At 39.8% G+C, this 21,514-nt stretch overlaps 3 protein-coding genes and 1 non-coding gene across 12 annotated transcripts in view; 2 read left to right on the top strand and 2 right to left on the bottom strand.

The window, feature by feature from the left end:
* Positions 1-7,412, bottom strand: part of LOC143903806 (ras-related and estrogen-regulated growth inhibitor) — a 50,657-nt gene extending 43,245 nt beyond the window's left edge. For 2 of the 3 annotated variants that reach the window (XR_013258805.1, XM_077417776.1), the window contains exon 1: positions 329-869. Coding sequence is in view for 1 of the 3 variants with exons in the window: in XM_077417777.1 (XP_077273903.1) it covers positions 7,274-7,322 (49 nt within the window). In the remaining 2 variants the exon portion in view is untranslated. Of the gene's footprint in view, positions 1-328; positions 870-7,273 lie in introns of those variants that run through there. The other variant, XM_077417777.1, reaches the window with a different exon arrangement.
* Positions 1,205-7,420, top strand: Spag1 (Spag1 axonemal dynein assembly factor). The gene is made up of 10 exons (XM_077417775.1): positions 1,205-2,287; positions 2,698-2,974; positions 3,204-3,420; positions 3,647-3,808; positions 4,096-4,223; positions 4,486-4,589; positions 4,794-5,712; positions 5,924-6,047; positions 6,449-6,619; positions 7,310-7,420. The coding sequence occupies exons 1-10, from the start codon at positions 2,124-2,126 to the stop codon at positions 7,387-7,389; spliced, it is 2,346 nt and encodes a 781-aa protein (XP_077273901.1). The 5' UTR covers positions 1,205-2,123; the 3' UTR covers positions 7,390-7,420.
* A 1,291-nt stretch (positions 7,421-8,711) lies between these two features.
* Trnaa-cgc (transfer RNA alanine (anticodon CGC)) lies at positions 8,712-8,783 on the bottom strand. Its single transcript has one exon. It is a non-coding gene; the product is annotated as a tRNA-Ala (tRNA).
* Positions 8,784-9,591: 808 nt separating this feature from the next.
* Positions 9,592-20,945, top strand: Med (Smad/Smad4 homolog Medea). Of its 7 annotated transcripts, none has more exons than XM_077418453.1 (12): positions 9,592-9,962; positions 10,345-10,552; positions 10,881-11,029; positions 11,747-12,026; positions 12,358-12,609; positions 13,101-13,238; positions 13,805-13,999; positions 14,147-14,320; positions 14,436-14,687; positions 14,773-15,054; positions 15,165-15,295; positions 15,577-20,945. In XM_077418453.1, exons 2-12 carry the CDS (start codon positions 10,486-10,488, stop codon positions 15,655-15,657), a joined length of 2,001 nt encoding a protein of 666 aa, XP_077274579.1. In that variant the 5' UTR covers positions 9,592-9,962; positions 10,345-10,485; the 3' UTR covers positions 15,658-20,945. The 7 variants fall into 7 exon arrangements, with proteins under 7 accessions (XP_077274579.1, XP_077274581.1, XP_077274578.1 ...); XM_077418455.1 differs by having other exon boundaries at positions 12,343-12,609; positions 13,835-13,999; XM_077418452.1 differs by having other exon boundaries at positions 12,343-12,609; positions 13,808-13,999.
* Positions 20,946-21,514: the final 569 nt, after the last annotated feature.

Raw genomic sequence — 21,514 nt, 5'->3', positions numbered from 1 at the left:
GGTTTATGTATAAATTCATTCTGTCGATTAACAGCGAGTCGCGAGTCGCGTTAATCGCATCGAGGAAGGCCGATGACTCGTGGATTAAATAATACATTTCTCCACACACACACACCCACACTTGCTGAACGTTCTACTATCAAGATATAGATACTTTCAACGAATTGCACGCCAGCATATCCGATATCAATTAAGTCACGGTTATACGCGCATTAATAAGGAAATTAACTTTTGCAATTGACTTTAGGGATCAATTGATGACCTTTGAGCCCTGACAAAAGATGAACCGAAGTCTCTTGGTGAATCTCTCTCTGGGCGGAATAATTACCTGGAATAATCTCAACGATTACACTTGCACAACTACGGTTGGAGCTTGGCAGTTCGAATTCAGCAATCAAAAATCGATTAAGACTCGCCGATCGCGGCTCGATACTGCCGTGGCACGTCAAGCCGCCGATAAATGTTTAGAAACCCGAGGGCACGTTATTGAACGCCGAACTCTCCTAACGCATCGAGCACCACTCCGCGATTATTTCAGGATCACGTCTCGCGATACGCGCGTGTCCACAACTTGACGGTCCGAGCTCGCACTGAACAAGTTCGACAACGATGATCGGCGCGAGAAACGCGCACGATTATCGAAGCGTGTAGATAAGAGATCGTGAACTCCGAAAAGCTCTGTGCAATTTTCCGAGTAGTATCGCGGATCAGTTTCGCGAATTTCGAACGGGCGCACCACGGATCGTGGGCACTTGACGTGGAGGAGTACGCGCACGCGAGAGAGAAAGAGAGTAAAAACACACGCGGCACAATCTCGCAGCACTCTCCACTCAGCGAGCGCTCGCCGGCGAATGCGCGGCGCTCGCGGCCGCCTCGTCTAATATGCACTTGGCTGCGCTCGCTCACCGGGACGACCGGGACCGGCGCGGCGGCGGCGGCGACCCGACGATCACGAAGACGACGACGACGACGACGACCACGACGACTGCACGCCTCTTTCATTCGCCGCGTACTGCTGCGCTTCGCGTTGCGTCGCGTCGCGTTACGATGAGGCTGCGAGCCGACTGCCGTGTTAACAGGCAAACGTACGCGAGCGCGTGTCTGCGAGAGGAAGAGGAGGAAGAGGCTGCGTCGGGAAAAAGGGGAGAATACTGCTCTCGTGCCGCGAGACGCGCGGCGCCGACGAAGGTGGAAATGCGAGTTTATCCTCGTTAGACGCGCGTTTTGCGTGGGGCTCGCTATTCACCGCGTGGCCGTTCCACGGATCGTAACGCGAATGGACACGCGTAATTTCTTAGTTTTGTATAGGCTGCAGAATTTTAGAGATATAGAAATGCGAGATGCGCCGACAGAAATGAGAATTCTAGTTTTTTCTTCTTTTTTTTTTTTTAAGAACATTATATTCGACGAGTGTGAATAATAAGGCCTCTTATTCTGTTTAGCTAAACTTCTTTCACGGTTCATCTTTCCTCTTTTTCTTTTCACGTTGGAGACTAAAGGGCCTCTATATAGATCAGAACACCAGAACAGGCCTATAGTTTTGGTTGCAGAATTTTAGAGGCATAGAGAAATGCGAAATTTGTCGACAGAAATAAGAATTCTAATTCATCTCCTTTTTAAGAAGGATCATATTAGGCGAGTGTGAACCGGTCAAAGCATAAAGTTTCTCTTGCAGACATTTTAATATACATGCGTTTTTAATATTTGAAAAGAGTCGCGAGATTTTTAAGACTTCAAGACGCGATGTGCGTCGTCTCATTCGGCGTTTTCTTCCATGGAAAAATTTTATCCCCCAGGTATTACTTATCGATCGTTACGAAGGAAGGTCCGAGTCGCAGTCGCGTAGAAAATCAACAACTCCACGTATCCGTGGTAACTCGATGAATCAAAGGGCGCGTCAGCGGGGACAACCGTCAGGGTCGTGAGATCAGAGTAGTAATTGGAGGTGATTGGCATGCGCTCTTGGATCCAACAAATCCGGTTCGATCTCTGCTCGCAACCGCTGCTCAACTCGACCGTTGTCTCCGTCGTATACGTGGAACGTGAAACGAAGGTAACCTGCGTACAATTTGCGGTGTAATCTTCGGGGATCGTCTCTCCTTCCCTTCCCCGCGTTCGTTATCATGCTGGGCAACGAGAAGGAGGAGGATATCATTAGCGTCGCGCGGAGATCCGAGAAGAAGACTCTGCTCGAGAGATACAACATACCGGTGGAACACTTCACGTACGAATTTATATCGCAGTGCACCGACGGGAGAACACTGGAGCGCATCGTTCTCGTCTTGCGGTGAGTTCCTCGAGAAACGCCGGAAACTCAGGAGGAGCGAGGAACAGACGTTCGTGTTAACGCTAATTGATTACCATCGTTATCTATTTTATCTTGCGCACTGACGTTAAAAAATTTTCCCTCGACGTCTGCCAATCAGATTTGCGAGACTGGCCTTCCTCGAAAGGCCTCTCTTTACGCGCGAAATATTATTAACTCCATCTTGACGCTTCCTATTTTGCGTTACCTCTCTCGGCTAATCCTCGGTACATTATGATAATTACAGTACATACTGGCAATTTTTAATCCCCCGCGCTAATCGTCAGCGAGATTTGCAACCCTACTGCTTAAAACGCCGTTAAACCCGTTATTTTCCGGCATGTTTATTAACGATTCGTCATAAACATCTCCGCATGCGGTTTTAATACCAGTTCTGGGGAAGAGGGAGAGTATCCAGATTTGACGAAGCACGCGGAGGAGCGTCTCGCTAGGATTAAACCGACGAGCGCTGTTCTGAGGAAGGTGGAGGCAGTTTTGAGACGAAATATGTTAAATGTGGACGAACGGCAGGAAATCGACGACGACATGAGCAATTGGGCGTGCGAGATGCAATCGCGCGAGAGAGATTTAGAAGAGGGGAAAGCCATCCTTGCCAACGAGCCCTGTCTGCAACCGGAAATTCGAAAGATTAAAACTAATGACACAAAAGTACGTCAATATAATAATCAAAGTACAGAGATATACATTTTATTAAGATATATATGTATATCAATGTCTTTCGTTTCAAATTCGTATTTTACGACAATATTGTATATTATATTTTTGTGTTAATTTATTAATTCTTAAAGTATCAAATTACAAGCAATTATTGGTACAAAACTAAATGTAAAAAGAGAGTAGCGTAGAATTGTTTATAATTCGCGCGTCGCGTTTCAAGGATAAGAAGATGAAGATGAACGAGAAAAAACGCGATAAGCCCAAACGAATCGCCGCGTGTGACTATGAGGCTTGGAATAAATACGACGTCGACACGGAAATAAACAGGATAGACCTGCAGGACGAGCGGCGGCAGATCGAAATGAAGGAAATCCAGGAACAGCGAAAGGAGCTGGATAAAATAAATGAGATGGCACATAAAATGACAGTCGATAAACGTACGTTCATAAAGTAACATCTTTAAAGTCACGACGGTTAATTAACATTGTAAAGAGCTGTCAAATAGACTGTTAATTTACAAGGTGTCCCAGATAATCCGTACATCTCGTTTCTCTCATTAATTTTGATAGAATTTGTAATCCCGATTCTCCATTAATTTTAATCGGAATTAAATCCTCCCCTCCCCCTTGAATTAGATCTACTAAAGCTCTTAATCTCTATTAGTTTCATTAACCGGAACGGAAATAAACGTAATGGCGGAACAGGAAAGAGAAAAGGGGAACGAAGCCTTCAGAGCGGCTGATTACGGGGAAGCTCTTCGGCATTACAACGCCAGCATCGACGTAGACTCGAATCTAAATGCCTACAATAATCGTGCTATGACATGTAAGCGAACTCATTCTTTTATAATTGTATATTCTGATTAAAATGAATTAATAATTATACGCAATAAAACAGCTAAAGATATTCGAGTTTTTGTATTGTTGTTTGCGATATGTAATTTCTTCTAAATTATTAAACAATAAAAAAAGATCAATTAAAAAATTAAAAATTGTATTACCGCTAATAGAGATAGGGGATACATTGTGCTTTTTCAATTCAATGTTCGTCAAAATATCGCTTAATTCTGTGTTGCGTAATAAGATCCCATTGAGCCAATATGTTGCGTTCAGTTATAAAGCTGCAGCGTTACGAGGAGGCGCTTAACGACTGCAACACGGTGCTCACTATGGATTACAGAAATATCAAAGCACTTCTTCGCCGGGCATTATCCCTGGAACATCTCGAAAGGCCGCACGAGGTAATAAAAATTAATGCACCCGTAACATTCGTATTGATTTACCATCTATATTTAATGCCCAAATAAATTTCGCGGCTGAATAAATACTGATTGTGAGTCATCCATTGACTTTATAATGAATAAATTTAAAAATGTAATAAATTTATTGCGAAAAAATTGACTGCAACATTTGAAAGAAGAATTAAAAGATTTCTTATTTAGATTCCTCATAAGTACATTTCGTAATTCTCGTGTATAATCACTGATGTATTATTTTATACAGGCTTTAGCGGATTACGAAGCTGCTTTAAAATTGGAGCCAACTAACAAAGTGGCAATATCCGGTGTCAACAAGCTGAGAAAACCATGTGACTCGAGGAAAATAAGGTAGAAATATATCCAACCCTTAAATCCAATATCGTATACCATAATTTTTATCGAGCGGATTCAAACCAATAAATTTCAGAGCCTTGAGATAATACAGCACGTTACTTATTATACATTCGCAACTGTGATTAGAATGATACTGACGATTTATAAAGATCCGGCCATTACGTTACCGTCATTAAATTTCTGACTACGTTCTCGCAGGATGAAGATCGAAGATATGAACGACGACGAAAACAAGGGCGAGCGTATAAAGACGGAGAGAACTGCGAGAGCGGACAGCATTGAGTGTCCGAAACTGCGTGTTAACAACGATATATGTTATTGCGACAGAGCGCCAGGCTCGTCGCGAAGCATCGCTACGAAGCCGCACTTTAAAGCGAGTTACTGCGTGGAAGCTGAGAGCAACAAAGCAGTCGCGGCAGCATCAGCAGCAGTAGCGGATGCCGCGGCAAATAAAAGGAACGAGAAAACAACACGCGACTCATCGAGCGGCGATAAATTATCACCTGTTGCGAGGGATTTCGGTGCCAGAAATAAAACGACGAGATCGCAAAACGCCGTCAGGAGCGACGATATTTTCACGATTTCGCGCGAGTCATTTCCCGGGCCGCGTGGCGCAAAGGGTAGACTGGAAAAGTCGATTTTTTCATGCGTGTCGTCGCCCATGGGTAAAACGAAGCCGTCCACGGTCATCGTCGAAGAGCTTCCGCGCGATGAGGCGTACGAGAAACCAATAGCGGCGAAGGTGGAAACAAAGAAAGAAACGAGCCTGGTAAAAGAAAAAAGTGCATTAACAAAGAAATCCTGTACGAATAACAATAAGGAATCAATCTCTCTCGAAAAAGAGAGCAAGACTAAAATGAGCTTAACGCCCAGCAAAATTCAGGCGGTTGACAAGTGTGAGAAACCGAGGAAAACTATCAATTCTAGCGAAACAAAGGTGGAAGTAAAGAAAAAGACGAAAGAAGAGAGAAATGCGCCGCTAAGCAAAAAATCGACCGCAGACAAGAGTGAAAAGTTAATTTCCCCTGAAAAGAAAGGCAAGACTAAAGTGGGTACATCGGACAAAATTATAGCTAACGAGTGTCGGAAAGATAGCACATTGGAAATGGATCTTCGGGTATAATTTCAGATTTCGGAATACAATATGTAACTTTGCGTTGTTCCTTATGTTTGCAAATTCTCGAACGGTCATTATCGAAGTAATTGCAAAAAAAAATTAACTTGTTACAAGTTATACGAATAATAAAAAGTACAAAGAGAGTAACAAAAAAAGATTAAATAAAAAGAGAATAAAAGATAGAAGATATATTTCATGTAATTTGTTTCAGAAATTAGACAACATCGAATCTCCTTACGAATTTCTACGTTTGTGGCAATCTCTGAAAGACGACGTTAGTTTGGAGTTGCGCGCGAAACTTTTGCGATGCATAGCACACGAGGACATGAATAAAAGTAAGTTTTACAAAGTAATACTGATCGTAATGCTGATATCAATAACTAATTAAATATTTGCAATTGCGATGCAAGAATTCGTTACTTGGCCTATTAACCGTTTATTTTAGCGTTTATATATATTCAAATAATTATTAAATTATTCTCAACATATTTTTACACTTTAAAGGAATTTATAGTTCCATAATCCATAATTCACATACGTTTTAAAATAGGATTCTATTTATAATTTTATATATGCCGTACATTTTAATATATTTGACGATTCGACGTCCTAATTTTTCAAATGTTTCATGTTACGTGGCACGTAAAAATCGTAAATTCCATTTTGAATTCCGACACGAGTGTCAGAACGCGCAAAAGTGTGATCTAAGGTTCAAAAAATTCATTTTAATTTGCAGTCATAGGCAACAAATTGGATGGGGCAATGCTCAGTCTCATTTTGCGTTGCTTGGACCAACAATTCTGCACGCCGAAAGATACAGAGTTGCTCGCGAGTCTGCTGTACTCCCTCAGTCAACTGAGTCGATTTTCCATCATTATCATGTTCATGGATTCCAAAGATAAGCAAGGTAATATAAAAACAATATGAAATTAACTTGCCAGGCGACGTGTTCAATTGCCGTGATTTTGATCAAATTAGACGCAATTAAGGCAACTTATTTTCAGAATCCAGCTGATTCGATTCCCACGATTTCGACCAAACTCTGACATTGACTTAATCGACAATTAAAATTTAACCAGAATTGAGTCAAAATTGCTTATGCAAAATTTCTGCATAATTCAATATCTCTAATCATTTTCTTATTAAAAAATTAACAATTCTATGCCCATGTTAACTAAAATAGTATTGATATTACTTGATAAATTATCGATTAAATTAATCACAGTTTGGTTGAAGACTTAAGGCTATTCTACAATTGCGTAAGAGTAAGGAGTAAGAGTAAGAGTAACAAATTAATCAATCACAGTCGATTATTTTCCTCAAATTCTCACTGTGATTGGTCAATTTCTTACTCTTACTCTTACTCCTTACTCTTACGCAATTGTAGAATAGCCTTTAAATATTGTAGATATTCAGAGAGATTCACGGTTTTAAATATATTCAAATAAATATTTTTAAATATGATACACCTCTATTTAAGTACTGCGTCATAGACTCGTAGATGTAAGTTTCTAAACAGATATATCTATCGACGTATACGCTATTGCATAAATATAAATACCTGTACAAGATGCGTATAGATGCGTTATTTTTACAGCCTTGAGAAACATATTACGTTTCCTGGAAAAGGAGGATTCACCCAGGGTCTCGCAATTACGTCAGATTTACGTCACTTGAAGACCGGCGTTGCCATCATCGAACGTACGCATACGTTAACCCTGGTTAACGTATATATTTGATTATTTAACAAAAAACAGAATACAAATTTGATACTCGGAATTACAATAGCACTCACCGTATCGAGCAGAGTATCGTCGGCGAGGAGCGGCGACTCCCGGGCGTATACTCGTCGACGGTATCCGCGTTCAATTAACACCGAAATGATCGTCCACCTCCGATCCGGCGTTCCCGACGCGCGACATTTTCTCATCGGCGTGAAAATCAAAAACGTACTTGTACTGTCATGGCGGCGGACGCCGAGCGATCGCCAGAATGCGCGGATTACGAGCGCGCGCCGAGAAACGTATGATCGCCGATCGCGATCGCGCGGATCGATCGACACCACCGTTCCCGTCGTCGCACCCGACGCGACGCCGCCGACACTCGTCCGCGCGCGGAATCCGTCCCGGGACGGGTGAACGAGACGCGGAAACGCGGAGCAATCGCGAGACTCGGCCGCGGCACCGGAGTCGCTCGACGCGAACTGTAACCGACGCCACCGACGCGCTCGCGGCTCGCGCAAAAAACGCGGGCACCCCGCGCGCGCGAAAAAAAATAATGATATATTTTCCTCGAATGGTTGAAATATCGTTGAGAACACCGATACCCCGTCGACAAAAGCGGATTTACTACGGTTACGTATACGTACTGTGCGGTACCTCGCTCGACAATTGGCGATTCGCGAATTTCGCGATGCGAAAAACAATGTCGGAGTATCTGACGGCGCAAAATTTGATTGTGTGTGTGTGTGTGTGTGTGTGTGACTCGTCTAACTTCACGTTTCTCTCGCGGCGCGCGGTAAACTCGTCGTTTCAATTAATCGAATATTCGGATTAAAGGTGCCTTTTCACGTTGACGCTCGGGCTCGACGCTCATTTTCAACAAGCAAAAATCTTCTGTGAAATAATATCTTTTATATAATATATATATAATTGTAGTTTCTTCGCAATCGGTTCGTGTTAGTTATTCCGATTAATGAATCATGATTATTAGTAGATGTAATCAGTGTTGTTTGTACGATATATGTAACAAATTGAATTGCGATTATTTAATTAATAACGAATGCGATTACGCGTTATAATGAATTTCAGATTATAATCTTTAAACGTAATATACTTAAGAAAGAAAGAGAAAGAGAGGCCCCAAATAAGTATTTATGTTAAATTTAATTAAGAACTTTTTGTAATAAAAGAGATAAGTTCACAATCACATGTATACCGTACACTCACAATGTTAAGGATATATTATTATAATAAAAAAAAATAAAAAAAAAAGAGAGTTGGAGGAGCTGGGATTTGAACCCAGGACTTTCAGCATGCGAAGCAGACACTCTACCACTGAGTTACACCCCCATTTAATAGATCTCTGCTTAAACAGAGAGACATGAAACGCGCCATTTTTTAAAATTGTTTTTTCATAATTATATAAGGTCGAAATGAGATGAATTATATAACAGTACGTTGTCATATATTGTAAGGTGTTGTTTATTAGCTATTTTTCACGGGAAAAATATGAAATGGTTCTCATTTAGTTACGTCACGTATACGTAAAGCGCAATATAAAGTTCTATATAAAGCTTGAATTTAGAATCTGATATATAGCTACTTTCACTTTAACATTTTTATAGTAAATATTAGTTATATTTTTATTACAACGTATTATCTTTCAGATTACAATCCAAATAAAATAGAAAAAAGCAGCCAGTTTTAACATAATTAAATCTGACAATCTTCGAATCTTGAAAATGTTAATTTTTCCCGATACCGCGCAATTTTTAATGCGAAAACTTGATTCAGCAACATTCTCTCATTCATCTTAACTGCACTTTCTACACTTAATTTTTCTCTCTCTTGCTCCCTTGCTCCCTTGCGCGAGAATATATCGCCTATCTCGTTTCAAGTGCCGAGAGCGCAACTGGCGTGAACCCGATCGCAAATTCCCGCCGATTTCCCTCCATTCCATCCGGTCCAATCCGCAGCCTCCAATGAGACGGAGACGGAGAAAAAGAGCGGTCGTGCAGAGCTGCCAACGACGTTCGCGCGATTCGCAAATATAAAAATCCACCATCCATCCTGGACGATCGCCGCTCGCCGCGGCTGATTTTGGCCGGCCTGTTCGCGGCGACGGCGACGGGCGACATCTGCGACATCATCCGCGCCCCCCGCGGACATGTATTATTGATGCGCTAACGCCGCTAACCTATGCGACGGAACAACGCTCCCCGTCGCGCGCGCGAGAGAGAGAGATCTTGAATTGTGCCCCGCCGCCACCGCGTCCCGCTCGACGACGACGACGACGACGCTGCTCGGCCACCGACGTCGCGCCGCAACGAGCGTCTCCCCGCGCGCAGCTGTCATCTCGCGTCGCCCGTCGCCGCAGCCGCAGACGTTCGATCCGGATCCGGAGTGCGCGCGAGGAGCTGTGCCTGCGAACCGTGGCCGATCGTCCCTTTCGTGCATGCTGCCCGCGTGCGTCACGATCCCGACCCCGACCTCTCGTCGACCGCTGCGTCCTCGTCCCGCTGCTCGAACGTAAGTGTCGCTGCGTCGGCCACGGGCGACTCCACGCTAGAGCGATTTACGCGAGCATGTTCGAGAGTTTTTATCGAGATACGTGACAACGTATTGACACGCCAATACGTTGTCAGTGGATATGATTGAAATGTGTCACTGTTGACGTTAGATAAACAAAGGCAAGTTAGCTCTTGGTATGATGTCCCCAACAATTGCCAGCGATTGTTGGAGGCATAAATCAAGAACGGATAATTCATTGAAGGGATATAGCCTAATTGTTGGTATTAGGTAAACAAACGCTTTCCTTTCGTGTTATTCAGGATGGAGTGATCTTTGTAATTCTATAATTAAGGCTGTAGAGCAGCTAGATTGTATAAAAAATATGACGAATTATTTACAGAAAAGCAACTGTTGTGATACATGGATGAAACACGAATCGCTAGATGGTAGAGCGCGAAAGATTGGACTGTACCAGGTCCAAGAAAAAGATCAGTGATTTGAGGGAAGAAACGCGACAGTGTCCACCACGGCTTTCACCGAGATGGTTGGATTGGCGGGCGGGGGAAGTCACTTGTATCCCTCGCCCCCCATGCAACCAAATCCCGAGTGTAAATATCGCAGCAATATTAGTTATATTATTTGAATTATATCTGTATCGATCACTCTCTTACTCTCTTACTTTCTTCGATAACCTATTCATATCTTGAGGAATTTATTTGATACTAATAAATCATCAACTATTGTACAAAGTTAATTGACTAAAGCTAAATTAGTTGAAGCACTTAAATTAGTCAAATTTTTACGAGTTTAATTATTCCAGTTTTAATGATTTTTATTTCATATATTGTGTTATTTGGAAAAAATAGTTTTGAAATGAGATTACTGTATTTTGTTAAAATAAAATAGTCTTATTTTTTATGCATTTTTTTAATGCAGTGAGAGAGATGACTGGAATAGCACCTAGTGCTCCAACCAGCGCTGATGCCTGCTTAAGCATTGTGCACTCGTTGATGTGTCATCGTCAAGGTGGCGAGAGCGAAGGTTTCAGCAAACGAGCTATCGAATCGCTGGTGAAGAAACTCAAAGTAAATCCGATATATATTCCTATATCGCTAACATTGTGATGCATTATTTTGAAACAAATATTTTCAATTTTGTTATCTCTTTTTTTCTGCTATTTGCAATTATTTTCTACTGTCTTATTTTGTACGTCGAACAGTCGACCGTTGCTTTCGCGAAACAAAGCGAAAGTCGGTTGACCAAAACAACTGCAATTTTTATTATGATTGTCAAAAAAGTGTCGAAGCATTGGCGTCAGAATCATGAAGATTTGTTTTGTTCATGAAGATTTGATAAAATTCTGGAACGAGAGCATAAAATCAGGATTTCGTGCCTTCGGCACCATTTATGTTGGTTATATATTCGTTTAGGTTGTTATATATTTGCAAATCTTAAATAAATTCAATCAATCAATGCTCACAACATGTGTGGCGCTTTCGATGTTATCTTTGTCGCGCTGTGTTCTTGTGTTAAACATATATAACAGCAATGTTCAACTCAGTTACTTGTAATTCCATCGTGAACATTATTGTGTAACAATAGATTTGATTTTAATTCTAATGTGTTCAACCGATATATTCTTTGCACTCGCATCATCTAATTTTTTACCGTGACACGAACATATATGACTTTGAAAGAAGAGTACTCCTATTGTATTTTAAAAACAATTTTTTTACCGATTTTCTATTACATTTCAAAACTACGAAGATTAATGTATGACACGCGTGTAATTTAATCAACAGGAGAAGCGTGACGAGTTGGATAGCTTGATCACTGCGATAACTACCAATGGCGCACATCCTAGCAAGTGTGTCACTATTCAAAGAACTTTAGACGGTAGACTGCAAGTGGCAGGACGTAAAGGTTTTCCTCATGTAATCTACGCTCGCATCTGGAGATGGCCGGACTTGCACAAGAACGAACTGAAACACGTGAAATACTGCCAGTTCGCTTTTGACTTGAAATGCGATTCCGTATGCGTGAATCCCTATCACTATGAGCGAGTGGTATCGCCAGGCATAGGTATGTTACGATATGTAATCTTGCATTAGAATTTTTTTTATTTTTTAGTACTTATATTTCATATACGATATGATATTTTTTACTTCTTTTTGCGTTTTCCTCCCCTTTTTTCTTATTTTCGCTTTATTATCGTTACGCTCGTTTAATTCTAGTTTAATTCTATCGTTCCCAATCGTCCCTGATTGTAATTGTTCAACGAGATAAAAGTAAATTGTACATCCTGGGGTTAACGAATACAGAATACTAGAGAAAGAAATCATTGATTGTTGTGGTCTTCTTGGTGTCTTGATGGAATGGGTTGGTTTCCCCCGCACAGACCCGTTCTTTACAGACCTATCCGGCTTGACCTTACAATCCGGTGTGGGTGTGGGACCCGGCGGGAGACTGGTTAAGGACGAGTATTCGGTCGGCGGCGGCGGCACGGCTGCCGCGGCAGCCGCCGCCGCGGTTGGATCCGCGATGGACGTGGACGGCGAGATGAATCAGACGATTCAGCATCATCCGCCGGCTCAGCCAACCGCTTCGAACAATGCACAACAGGCCCAGCAAGGCTTTATACCGGGTTTACCACCGCCCAACCCGAGTAAGTTGAATGTGGTAACTGTATCTTCATTTGTGAAGCTTCCACTTTATCGAGAATTTTCATCAATTGGCTTTACACTTGATGTAAATCTGTTTGTAATTAATGTCTGGTGGCTAGATAATAATATACATCGATGAATTGGTACAACACATTAACGTGTGTGGACACATTTCTTTATCTAAATATAAGGATGTTAATAAATGAGTAATCCGACAAATCGCAAATTTGGCATGTGATGGTTACGTTTCAGGAAAATTTATGCAGGATACCATCCAACTGTGCTAAAAATATACATACTATTGAATTCAACGCGCTCGATATGATTGTTAATTATTAAAATGATTGCTAACGAGCTAGCCGCTTTCGTTTACTGCTGTCGAATGTAGATTTAGTAGGCAAGAATACGCTTCGCAAATTTCTCTTTTTTGTTGCGTAATACGATTTTTGTTTTGGCTTCATTGTTTTCTTTTCCTTTTGATTGTCCGGCACAGCCAGTACTGAGGGTATATTTAGCGCCGGTGGTGGCGGAAATAATGGTAATCCTCATGCTAAACTGGACGACAATAATTGCCCCAGGCAAACCTGGATTCCTACGCCTCATCACTCGGCGGGCCGTAACATGCATCATCGTACGTATTTCATTGTACACAGCTATTTATTTAAGGAGCTTCCGATTATATGTCGCTGATTAGCCATCGCTCAATGTTGCCAGTGTGCATTTTTCGTGATTCTTAGAATCGAATCAGAGTTTCCCAAATTAAATATAGCGCTTCGCAAAAGAATGAAGTAGTTGTGAAGTAATTGTGCGAGTACGAAAGACGATCTCTGAATTTATTTCACAGAAAACGTAAGATGTATTTGAAAGCGTTTCGGTCAATCGAAATCGTGAGTACAAACAGAAAGATGGGTAGAACATGTGCAACGATATCTGACTGACGTGTTTCGGATATCAACATAATATTTCAAATCAAAGTGACGAAATTTTGATTTTACAAGAATCTAAGAGTCTTGAAATTGGAGAGTTCTGCAATAGCATGCAGAGATCGAGAATCAACTATCAGAACATTCAGAATGTCTCTTTGGGAAACACCGATTCGCGCAGTGATCAGTTTCAGAGCGACGATAGCGAGGGCCATGTTCGTTGCATCTTAATATTTTATGTTGCCTGCATCGTGTATGAATTTTGATTTTACAGCAGTAGTACATCCAATGAGTCACACCGTAGGTAGCCAGCAACAGTCGCTGAATGCCGCATCGAGCGGAACGTCCGGCGCGCAGATTCTGAGTCCTGCGCAAGGACAATCGACCGCCGATACGTTCTACAGCACTACCACACCCCCACAGGACATCAATCAACCCCCGACAGTCGACGCGTTGGCGGCTTCTCTGGGTATATAATAAATTCTTAGCGTACCTTGCTGAATTAGCAGAAAAATTGCTATATTCTTTTTAAGTGTTGATCCTATAAGGATCTGGATTTTCCTTCTAGCATTTTTAACGCAAGCATTTTAAAATCTTTATTATATGGTTTAAATAGGTGAAGGACAGAGTTCTCCTGTGTCACCTGTGCATCTTCATCATCCAAACGGCTTTCCTGTAGGTACAGCACCATACAATTCCGGTGCGCCGCAATGGACTGGTGCCAATACTCTCACATATACTCAAAGCATGCAACCGCCAGATCCTCGACATCTTCATACGACGTCATATTGTAAGTCAATTATATTAAGCCGAAGAAAAATTCTTAAGTTTCTACTTTCTTTCTTTTTAAACTTTATAATTCAGCGGCATGACTTTAAATCGAATCTAATACTTCCATGAAACAGGGGGCCACGGAAATGACGTCAGTGGAAACATCGGAGGATTGCTCTCTACGCAACCAGCACCAGAATATTGGTGTTCCGTCGGTTATTTTGAATTGGACATCCAAGTCGGAGAAACGTTTAAAGTCAGCAGCGGTTGTCCCACGGTTACCGTAGACGGTTACGTGGATCCGAGCGGCGGAAACAGATTCTGCTTAGGTGCCTTGAGCAACGTACATAGAACGGAACAGAGCGAACGGGCGCGTCTTCATATAGGTAATTGTAACTCAATTGAGAGTTTTTAAAATGGATAAGCAAAAGAATATTGCAATGGTCCAATGACTAAAATGAAACATTTTAGGGAAGGGCGTTGTATTGGATTTGAGAGGTGAAGGTGACGTTTGGTTGAGATGCCAAAGCGAACACAGTGTCTTTGTACAGTCTTACTATCTGGATAGAGAAGCAGGCCGAGCACCTGGTGACGCGGTACACAAAATTTACCCCTCGGCATACATTAAAGTCTTCGATTTAAGGCAATGTCACAAACAGATGCGAGGCCAAGCCGCTACTGCTCAAGCTGCCGCAGCAGCTCAAGCCGCAGCGGTCGCGGGCCATCTCACGCATGGAGCGCCTATCACCAAAAGTAAGAACCGAGCATCTATCAATAACGCTTTTTTAATAACGTATAATTAAATACACTTTAATATACAGTCGCAGTACATAACGTATGTATAAATTGTAATTATCACTCAGGTCTCAGCGCAGCTGCGGGGATTGGAGTTGACGATTTACGAAGACTTTGTATCCTGCGTTTAAGTTTCGTTAAGGGGTGGGGTCCAGATTATCCACGACAAAGCATAAAAGAAACACCATGCTGGATTGAGGTTTCGTGATTTTACTTTGCAGATCTTTTTAATTAGAAATCTTTTTTTTTTTAATAGAAAACAGCAAGGATTGATATAACAATAATTCTCTAAAAGCCAATATGTAATACAGAAACTTATTAACCTTTTGCTTAGATAATTTTTTTAACTTGAGAATCCGAGAATAAACATAAAAGATTAAATATTTAAATCAAAGTCCAATTTCTTTTTCCATCAATTTGCCAATTATATTTTTTCACATATCTCTTTTAAGATTCTAATATTAATATTTTATTTTCTAGGTGCATTTACACAGAGCGCTTCAGTTGCTGGATGAAGTGTTGCACACGATGCCCATTGATGGTCCACGAGCAATCGAATAATTTCATCAACGCGAAGAGAGCATCACGATGTTATTGCTGAAATCGAGCACGCAAGTTACATACGTCGTTTGAACAATCATATGAGTAATTTTGGCTTGGAAACGCGAATGGACAAACCGGACGGACCAAATTCATCAGACGGAAATGATCAAGTGATTGAAATGCGAAATTCGGCCGGGGAGCTCGGGGAAAAGATCTTACGGAAGCTATTTATATATTTAACGACTCGTGATATAATAATCTGTATAGGACAGGGGTTCCCAAACTCTCCGACGTCCATGTTGCAGATAGTTGCAGATAGATAAAATACCTATATATTTTAAAATTCTATATGCATTTTACATGTGCATATTTTTTTTATCAAAGAGTGTACATAATGTAGCTCATCTTTATTTTTTTATTTGCAAATAATTTTTATTAGATCGAAGAGAAAAAGGGAGAGGCCAATGCGAGTCATTACACATGATGCATAATTCGTTGTTAGATATAAATTTATATGTTGATTGATTGAAGTTGACTAATTGAAGATTCTCTTAATTATTCTTATACTATCGTCCCGGAATTTCCGTAGGTAAACGAAAAAAATATAAAACGGGAATGATTAAACCAGAATCTATTTATTAAGCTTTTATATATAGAGTGTGACTTTATTAAATAGTTGTTTACGTAATATTCCTTGCGACAATTTAGTATTTTAATATCTTTTGTTGCTACTGTTTCTCGGTATAATGAACATATGAAGGAATCGAAACATTTATATTTATAGCACTATTTCATGCTATAAATATAACAGTCTTTCCATACTGGAAAAAGTTCAAGTTTTATCTTAACGTTACTCTATGTGATAACGCGATTGTATTTACACATGTTCAAGTTGTTTTACACTTCTGTTTGGAACTATAAAGTCATCGTTATATTTTTTATAAAAATGCGTTTTCTCTATTGCATGTATTTTGAATTTAAACATATAGGTGTTTTTAACATGTATAATTTGGTAGAATAATTTAAAAAAATTAGATTAAAAAGTTCGGTTAAAAATCCGATAATGTCGCCGAGTAATTCGATGACAAAAGAAGAAAAAGAACCATTGTCGTTTCCCTCTTACTCTCCTCTTCGCTTCGTAGTTTTTTACTGGTTTGAGAACCCCTGCTGTAGGATAAAATATGTGCCACGGCCTTGCACTACCACCAACGTACAAAAGTGAAAGAAACGTTATTTTTATTTACGAGATGTAATTTTTTACGGAGAGAGGCGACACGACGCGTCTCACCAACCGAGGAGCAGAAGAAAATAGAACGGCAGTTTTCTATTTTGCTAGGCGCGCGATGGGGAGATTCCCTCGGCGACGCGCAGTCCGCTAAGCTCACAGTGATACCAGTTTCAGAACCATTACATAGTCACCTGTTCTTTGAGATTAGCTTTGTAAGATAAACTGAACTACTGTCTACATTTATTACTTACCGCGAATGTTAAGCTCAACATTTATATTGGACAAGAGGACGGTCTTATATTTCTCTGAATTTCTGGATTTGTGGACGGTGAAATTGAAGAGCATATTAAAACTTTCTTAAATTTTTTAAATTCAAGGAAAGAATAATGGATTTATAAGCAAGTTTTAAAGTTTAGTAATCACAGAACTGGAAAGAGAGAATATGATGATTTCGAGCTTTCCGATAAAATTTAACAATTAGATCTGTGAGTCCTAACGTAAACGTTCAAGGATCTAGGAATTCAGAGATCCTGGACCCCAGGGATCTCAGAACCCAGGAATCTTGAAGTCTGAGGATCTAGGAATCCGAGGACGTATAAGAGTCCTAGGATGTAAGAATTATCTTTACGCACGTGTATACAGTAGGAAGATTTTCTCTAAAGACACAGTAATACATTTCTGCCAAGTAGCAAACGTAGATCGTAAGGATCACCCACGCATACACACAGTTATAATAATCCTTCGTAAAGATAAACTTTTTGTATTTAAATTCGCATAGAAGAGATATGATGTCACACATTTTTATGATTTGTGAAAAGATCATACTTAGAAAACGAATTTATCACAGTTTATATATATTATAGGCATAGCTCTAGCGATTTATATTGGCAGAAATTTGGTACAGTGGCGTTAGAATTATTTGTTTATTACGAATGGGTAGCTTGTTTATTGTCTGTTTTACAGTTTATAACCAAAAACTATTTTATATATAGAGACCTTGAGGTTCTATAATGAACATACTTGTTCATCTTTTTTTATTTTTTCGTTTCATCAAATAAAATCTTTTAATTTCTTAGTTATTATTGATTATCATTATTATTATCATTATAGCGGTTATTGGAGGAGACAATAAAGACCCATACGAAAAATAACATGTACAACCTGGAGCAATAACAAATGCTTATGTATCAACTAGTTTTAGATCTGAGGACACAAAATTTAAAAATACCAGGATTTTTGAATGGAGAGATGAGATTTTAAGAATCTTTATACCATATTATTTATTATATCTATATTGAATATTGACGCTGAAAGGAATCGAAGCAGCAAATTGAATTTCATTAAAGCGAATGAATCTCTCTCTCTCCGATTGTGCGTCTCTTCCAATTAACCGTCGGATGTTATTATTATTACAGTAGTACTTGTTGAATAATTATACTTACTGTTTACCAGCTATTTTATTAAAAAATATAATCGTACAAAATATTCTTATATATATATATAATATTTGATAATATTATAACATAGAGAGTGATTATATATAAGAATGAGAGAAAGAGTGAGCGAGAGAGAGAGAAGGAAAGAGAGTCGACCAAATACAACGGTATGCATGTACAAGGTGCCTCAAAATGATCGAAAACAATATCTCTGCTCACCTTGTACATATATACTCCGCACATATACATACTTATATATTTTATTATAATTGATTACGTATTCGCAAAAACAGAAAAAAAATAGTTAGAGAAAAATGTTTAACGCTTATTTACAACATAGTATTTACCGATTCTCGCTTCTTTGTTGCAATTCAGCCTTAGTGTTGCGGAGTGAATGAATGAATTTTCCACGAGAATTGGGATAACGAAAGTGAGAGAAGAGGATTGAATGTTACCGTTTAAACTAAGTTCGAGAAGAAATTTGCACTCTGAATATATACATAGAAGTTGTCCGACGATTACCGCATTATTTCTCAACGAGACAGATGCCTTGATGGGGAAGGGTCTGCGTGCTCGTCAAGGAATCTACAATTAAAAAGAAAAATAATTCAGTAAACGCGGAGCGCGTCGATGTACACAATGCCTTCCTTTGATCGACCAATGATGAAATGTACACACAGCTCAAGTATATTGTCGACAAGAGATTCTTGCTTACAAAGCCAAGCTAGAAACACATGTGCCATCGTTTTCGTGCATATATAAGGAAAGATATAAAACTTAGGATTTCTTACAAGACTGTATTTTTAACTCCAGACTAAGCGTCCCCCGTGAATCTAATAAGAACCTAAACTACCGTTGATCTAAGAAACTTGGCCGCGAAGCATAATATTTCGAAGCATCCGTAGGTCTAAGAAGCCGAAAAAAAAACAAAGAGATTCAGACTTCGACGATTGTAAGGATTTTTAAGAATCCAGGAACAGCTCCGAGGCTCTAAAGGGATCCTACGATTTCAAGTAGGAGTCTAAGCTTCTAGAAGGTTTCGCGAACCTGCAAATTCCATGGTTCTACATAATAACCAAAGTTCTAATCCAATCGTCTTAGTGCTTAGAAACCTCCTCCTGGTAGCGTAGAAAAAGCAGAAACAGAATGCATCTCCTGAAACAAGTCGTGACAATTTTTTTTACGCATGTATTAAAGTGATAATCACAAGCCGCGAATGAGCAGATGAGAATCTCTAAAATTAGCGATTGGAGGGCTCATCGACATGCTAAATGCGAGCTTAACAGCTTGTTTCTCGACAAAGAGACTTAAGTATGTATTAATAATTGATCCAGCAATGTTTCGTCAGCCGCCACTTATATGTGATACTGCCACTTTCGAATTTTGCGAATTTTGCCTTCAGACGAAATGCAGTTTTGAAACGCAAGAAGATTTCATAAAGTCTGGCTGTCAGAGGATCATGTCTCGCGTTGAATTTTTTATTTTTTTTTCCTTCCATTTATCGCCCGGAGAACGTTTAGCATGGTACTGCCCAGAGCCCTTCAACTTCGAAGCCCAAAACTTCCGAAAGGCGACAAACTGAGGCGAGATGTTCGTTTATACAAGTCATTTCTTCGTCGTAAAAGGATCACTGCGAGACAGACGGATCTTTTATCTCCTTACTTGCGTTTCTTCGTAGCAAACGGCACAAACTGGTCTGCGTCTAAGCCAAAGATACCCCCGACGAGATGCTGCAATGTTACGAAATGTTAAAAAAAAAATTATACGACGAGCGTGACGCGAGATTTCGATTTCTTTCTCGCGCTGGACGTTCCGAAAAAGGGAGATCGAATGGAGAATTAAAAAGCGAATTAAAAGAGAGATTTTTCTGCGAGACTTGACGGAACAATCGGAAGTTGATGATGTAGAACGCGCGAATTCTTTTCGGAGCGTCCCGCGCGCACGAGATGTAATTATCCTTGCGTAAAATTGTTTCCGTTAATCCTGCGTGTCGCAGGAATAGAATTACGTCGCGATCCCCGTTCGATTTACAATTGGATCCTGATTTTCGCCGATGCGCGAAATTATAACTATACGTTCGATCCGCGAGTGGCGTAACAAAGAGGGAGGAGAGAAGAGGAAATAAGGAAAGAGAAGACCGAGATTAGTATAGATACAAATTAATATCTGTGATTATCGTCGATGCAGATATATTTTAAGTAATTTCTACAGCGTTCGGGCACATTTGTAAAAAAGGAAACGGAAGGAGGAAGAGGAAAGAGAAAGGAAAAAAAGTAAAAAAAAAAAAAAAGAGAAAAACAATAACGCGATAATAACCATATACGGCGATAATACTTTTAGGGCGATTGTTGAGATAAGATTTATCCGTGTTTGTGTTGAATGCATGCTGTCGTACCGCGTGGTGACGAAGGTTAATTAATTACGCATTAATTGTAATTAGGATAATTAGTATATAGTGCGAGCACGCTGTTGCTATTTCGAGAGAAGAGGGACAAAAAAAGGGGAGAGGAGGAAAAAGAGGAGGAAAGACACGGAGGGAGCTCGAATGAATGTGTTTCGCGGAATCCGATTTTGTTGTTGTACATTATATAGATACATCGCATTATACACGATCATTTTCAATAAACATATTCTATAAATGATCTTTCTCTCTCTCGTTTGAACATTTTCTACTGCATCGAGACTTCATCCTGGGAGATGCGCTGAAATTTTCTCGAAAATGTTGCTTTTTTTTTAATAGATCGATCTTTATCTACCTTTCTCGAGAACTTGAAAATTTTTTACAACAAGATTAAGGCTCATTTAAAGAAAAATTGAACTATGCATTCGAAAAACTTCAACAATACTGGAATAATCGGAATAATCTCTGTTTTGAAAGACAATATTTTCATAAAAGTCGATTTTTTTTTTAAAGGATGTTCGAAGTGGAGTGTAAAATATAGCCTTACGAAATTTACTAAATTCACGGAATAATTTTTTTTTTATTAATTGAATGTTGCACAAATCAATTCACAATTGAAGATAAACTTTTGCACTGCACCCGAATAATATGTTATATGTTAAAAAAGAACCATATGAGTTAATATTAAAAATATGTATATATAGATTTATTTATTTTGATTTATATGACAGCATATCCTGCGCAACAAAACTCAGTAAAATCGCAAACACCTGCGTGTTGCCTTGTAAAAGTTATTAATTGTGATAATTA

This window comes from Temnothorax americanus, unplaced genomic scaffold, assembly GCF_048541705.1.
Source record: "Temnothorax americanus isolate GAGA-0224 unplaced genomic scaffold, ASM4854170v1 Scaffold5, whole genome shotgun sequence".
Lineage (NCBI taxonomy): Eukaryota > Metazoa > Arthropoda > Insecta > Hymenoptera > Formicidae > Temnothorax > Temnothorax americanus.
Note: the sequence above shows the minus strand (reverse complement) of the source record. Positions and strands in the feature narration are given on the sequence as shown.

Bases quoted from the DNA above. Each gene is read 5' to 3' on its own strand.
- Spag1 (XM_077417775.1), top strand. From the start codon at position 2,124: ATGCTGGGCAACGAGAAGGAGGAGGATATCATTAGCGTCGCGCGGAGA. The intron at 4,224-4,485 runs GTAATAAAAATT...TATTTTATACAG, and splicing joins ATCTCGAAAGGCCGCACGAG to GCTTTAGCGGATTACGAAGC. The intron at 4,590-4,793 runs GTAGAAATATAT...ACGTTCTCGCAG, and splicing joins TGTGACTCGAGGAAAATAAG to GATGAAGATCGAAGATATGA.
- Med (XM_077418450.1), top strand. From the start codon at position 10,486: ATGGTTGGATTGGCGGGCGGGGGAAGTCACTTGTATCCCTCGCCCCCC. The intron at 11,030-11,746 runs GTAAATCCGATA...TTTAATCAACAG, and splicing joins CGCTGGTGAAGAAACTCAAA to GAGAAGCGTGACGAGTTGGA. The intron at 15,296-15,576 runs GTTTCGTGATTT...TTTATTTTCTAG, and splicing joins AAACACCATGCTGGATTGAG to GTGCATTTACACAGAGCGCT.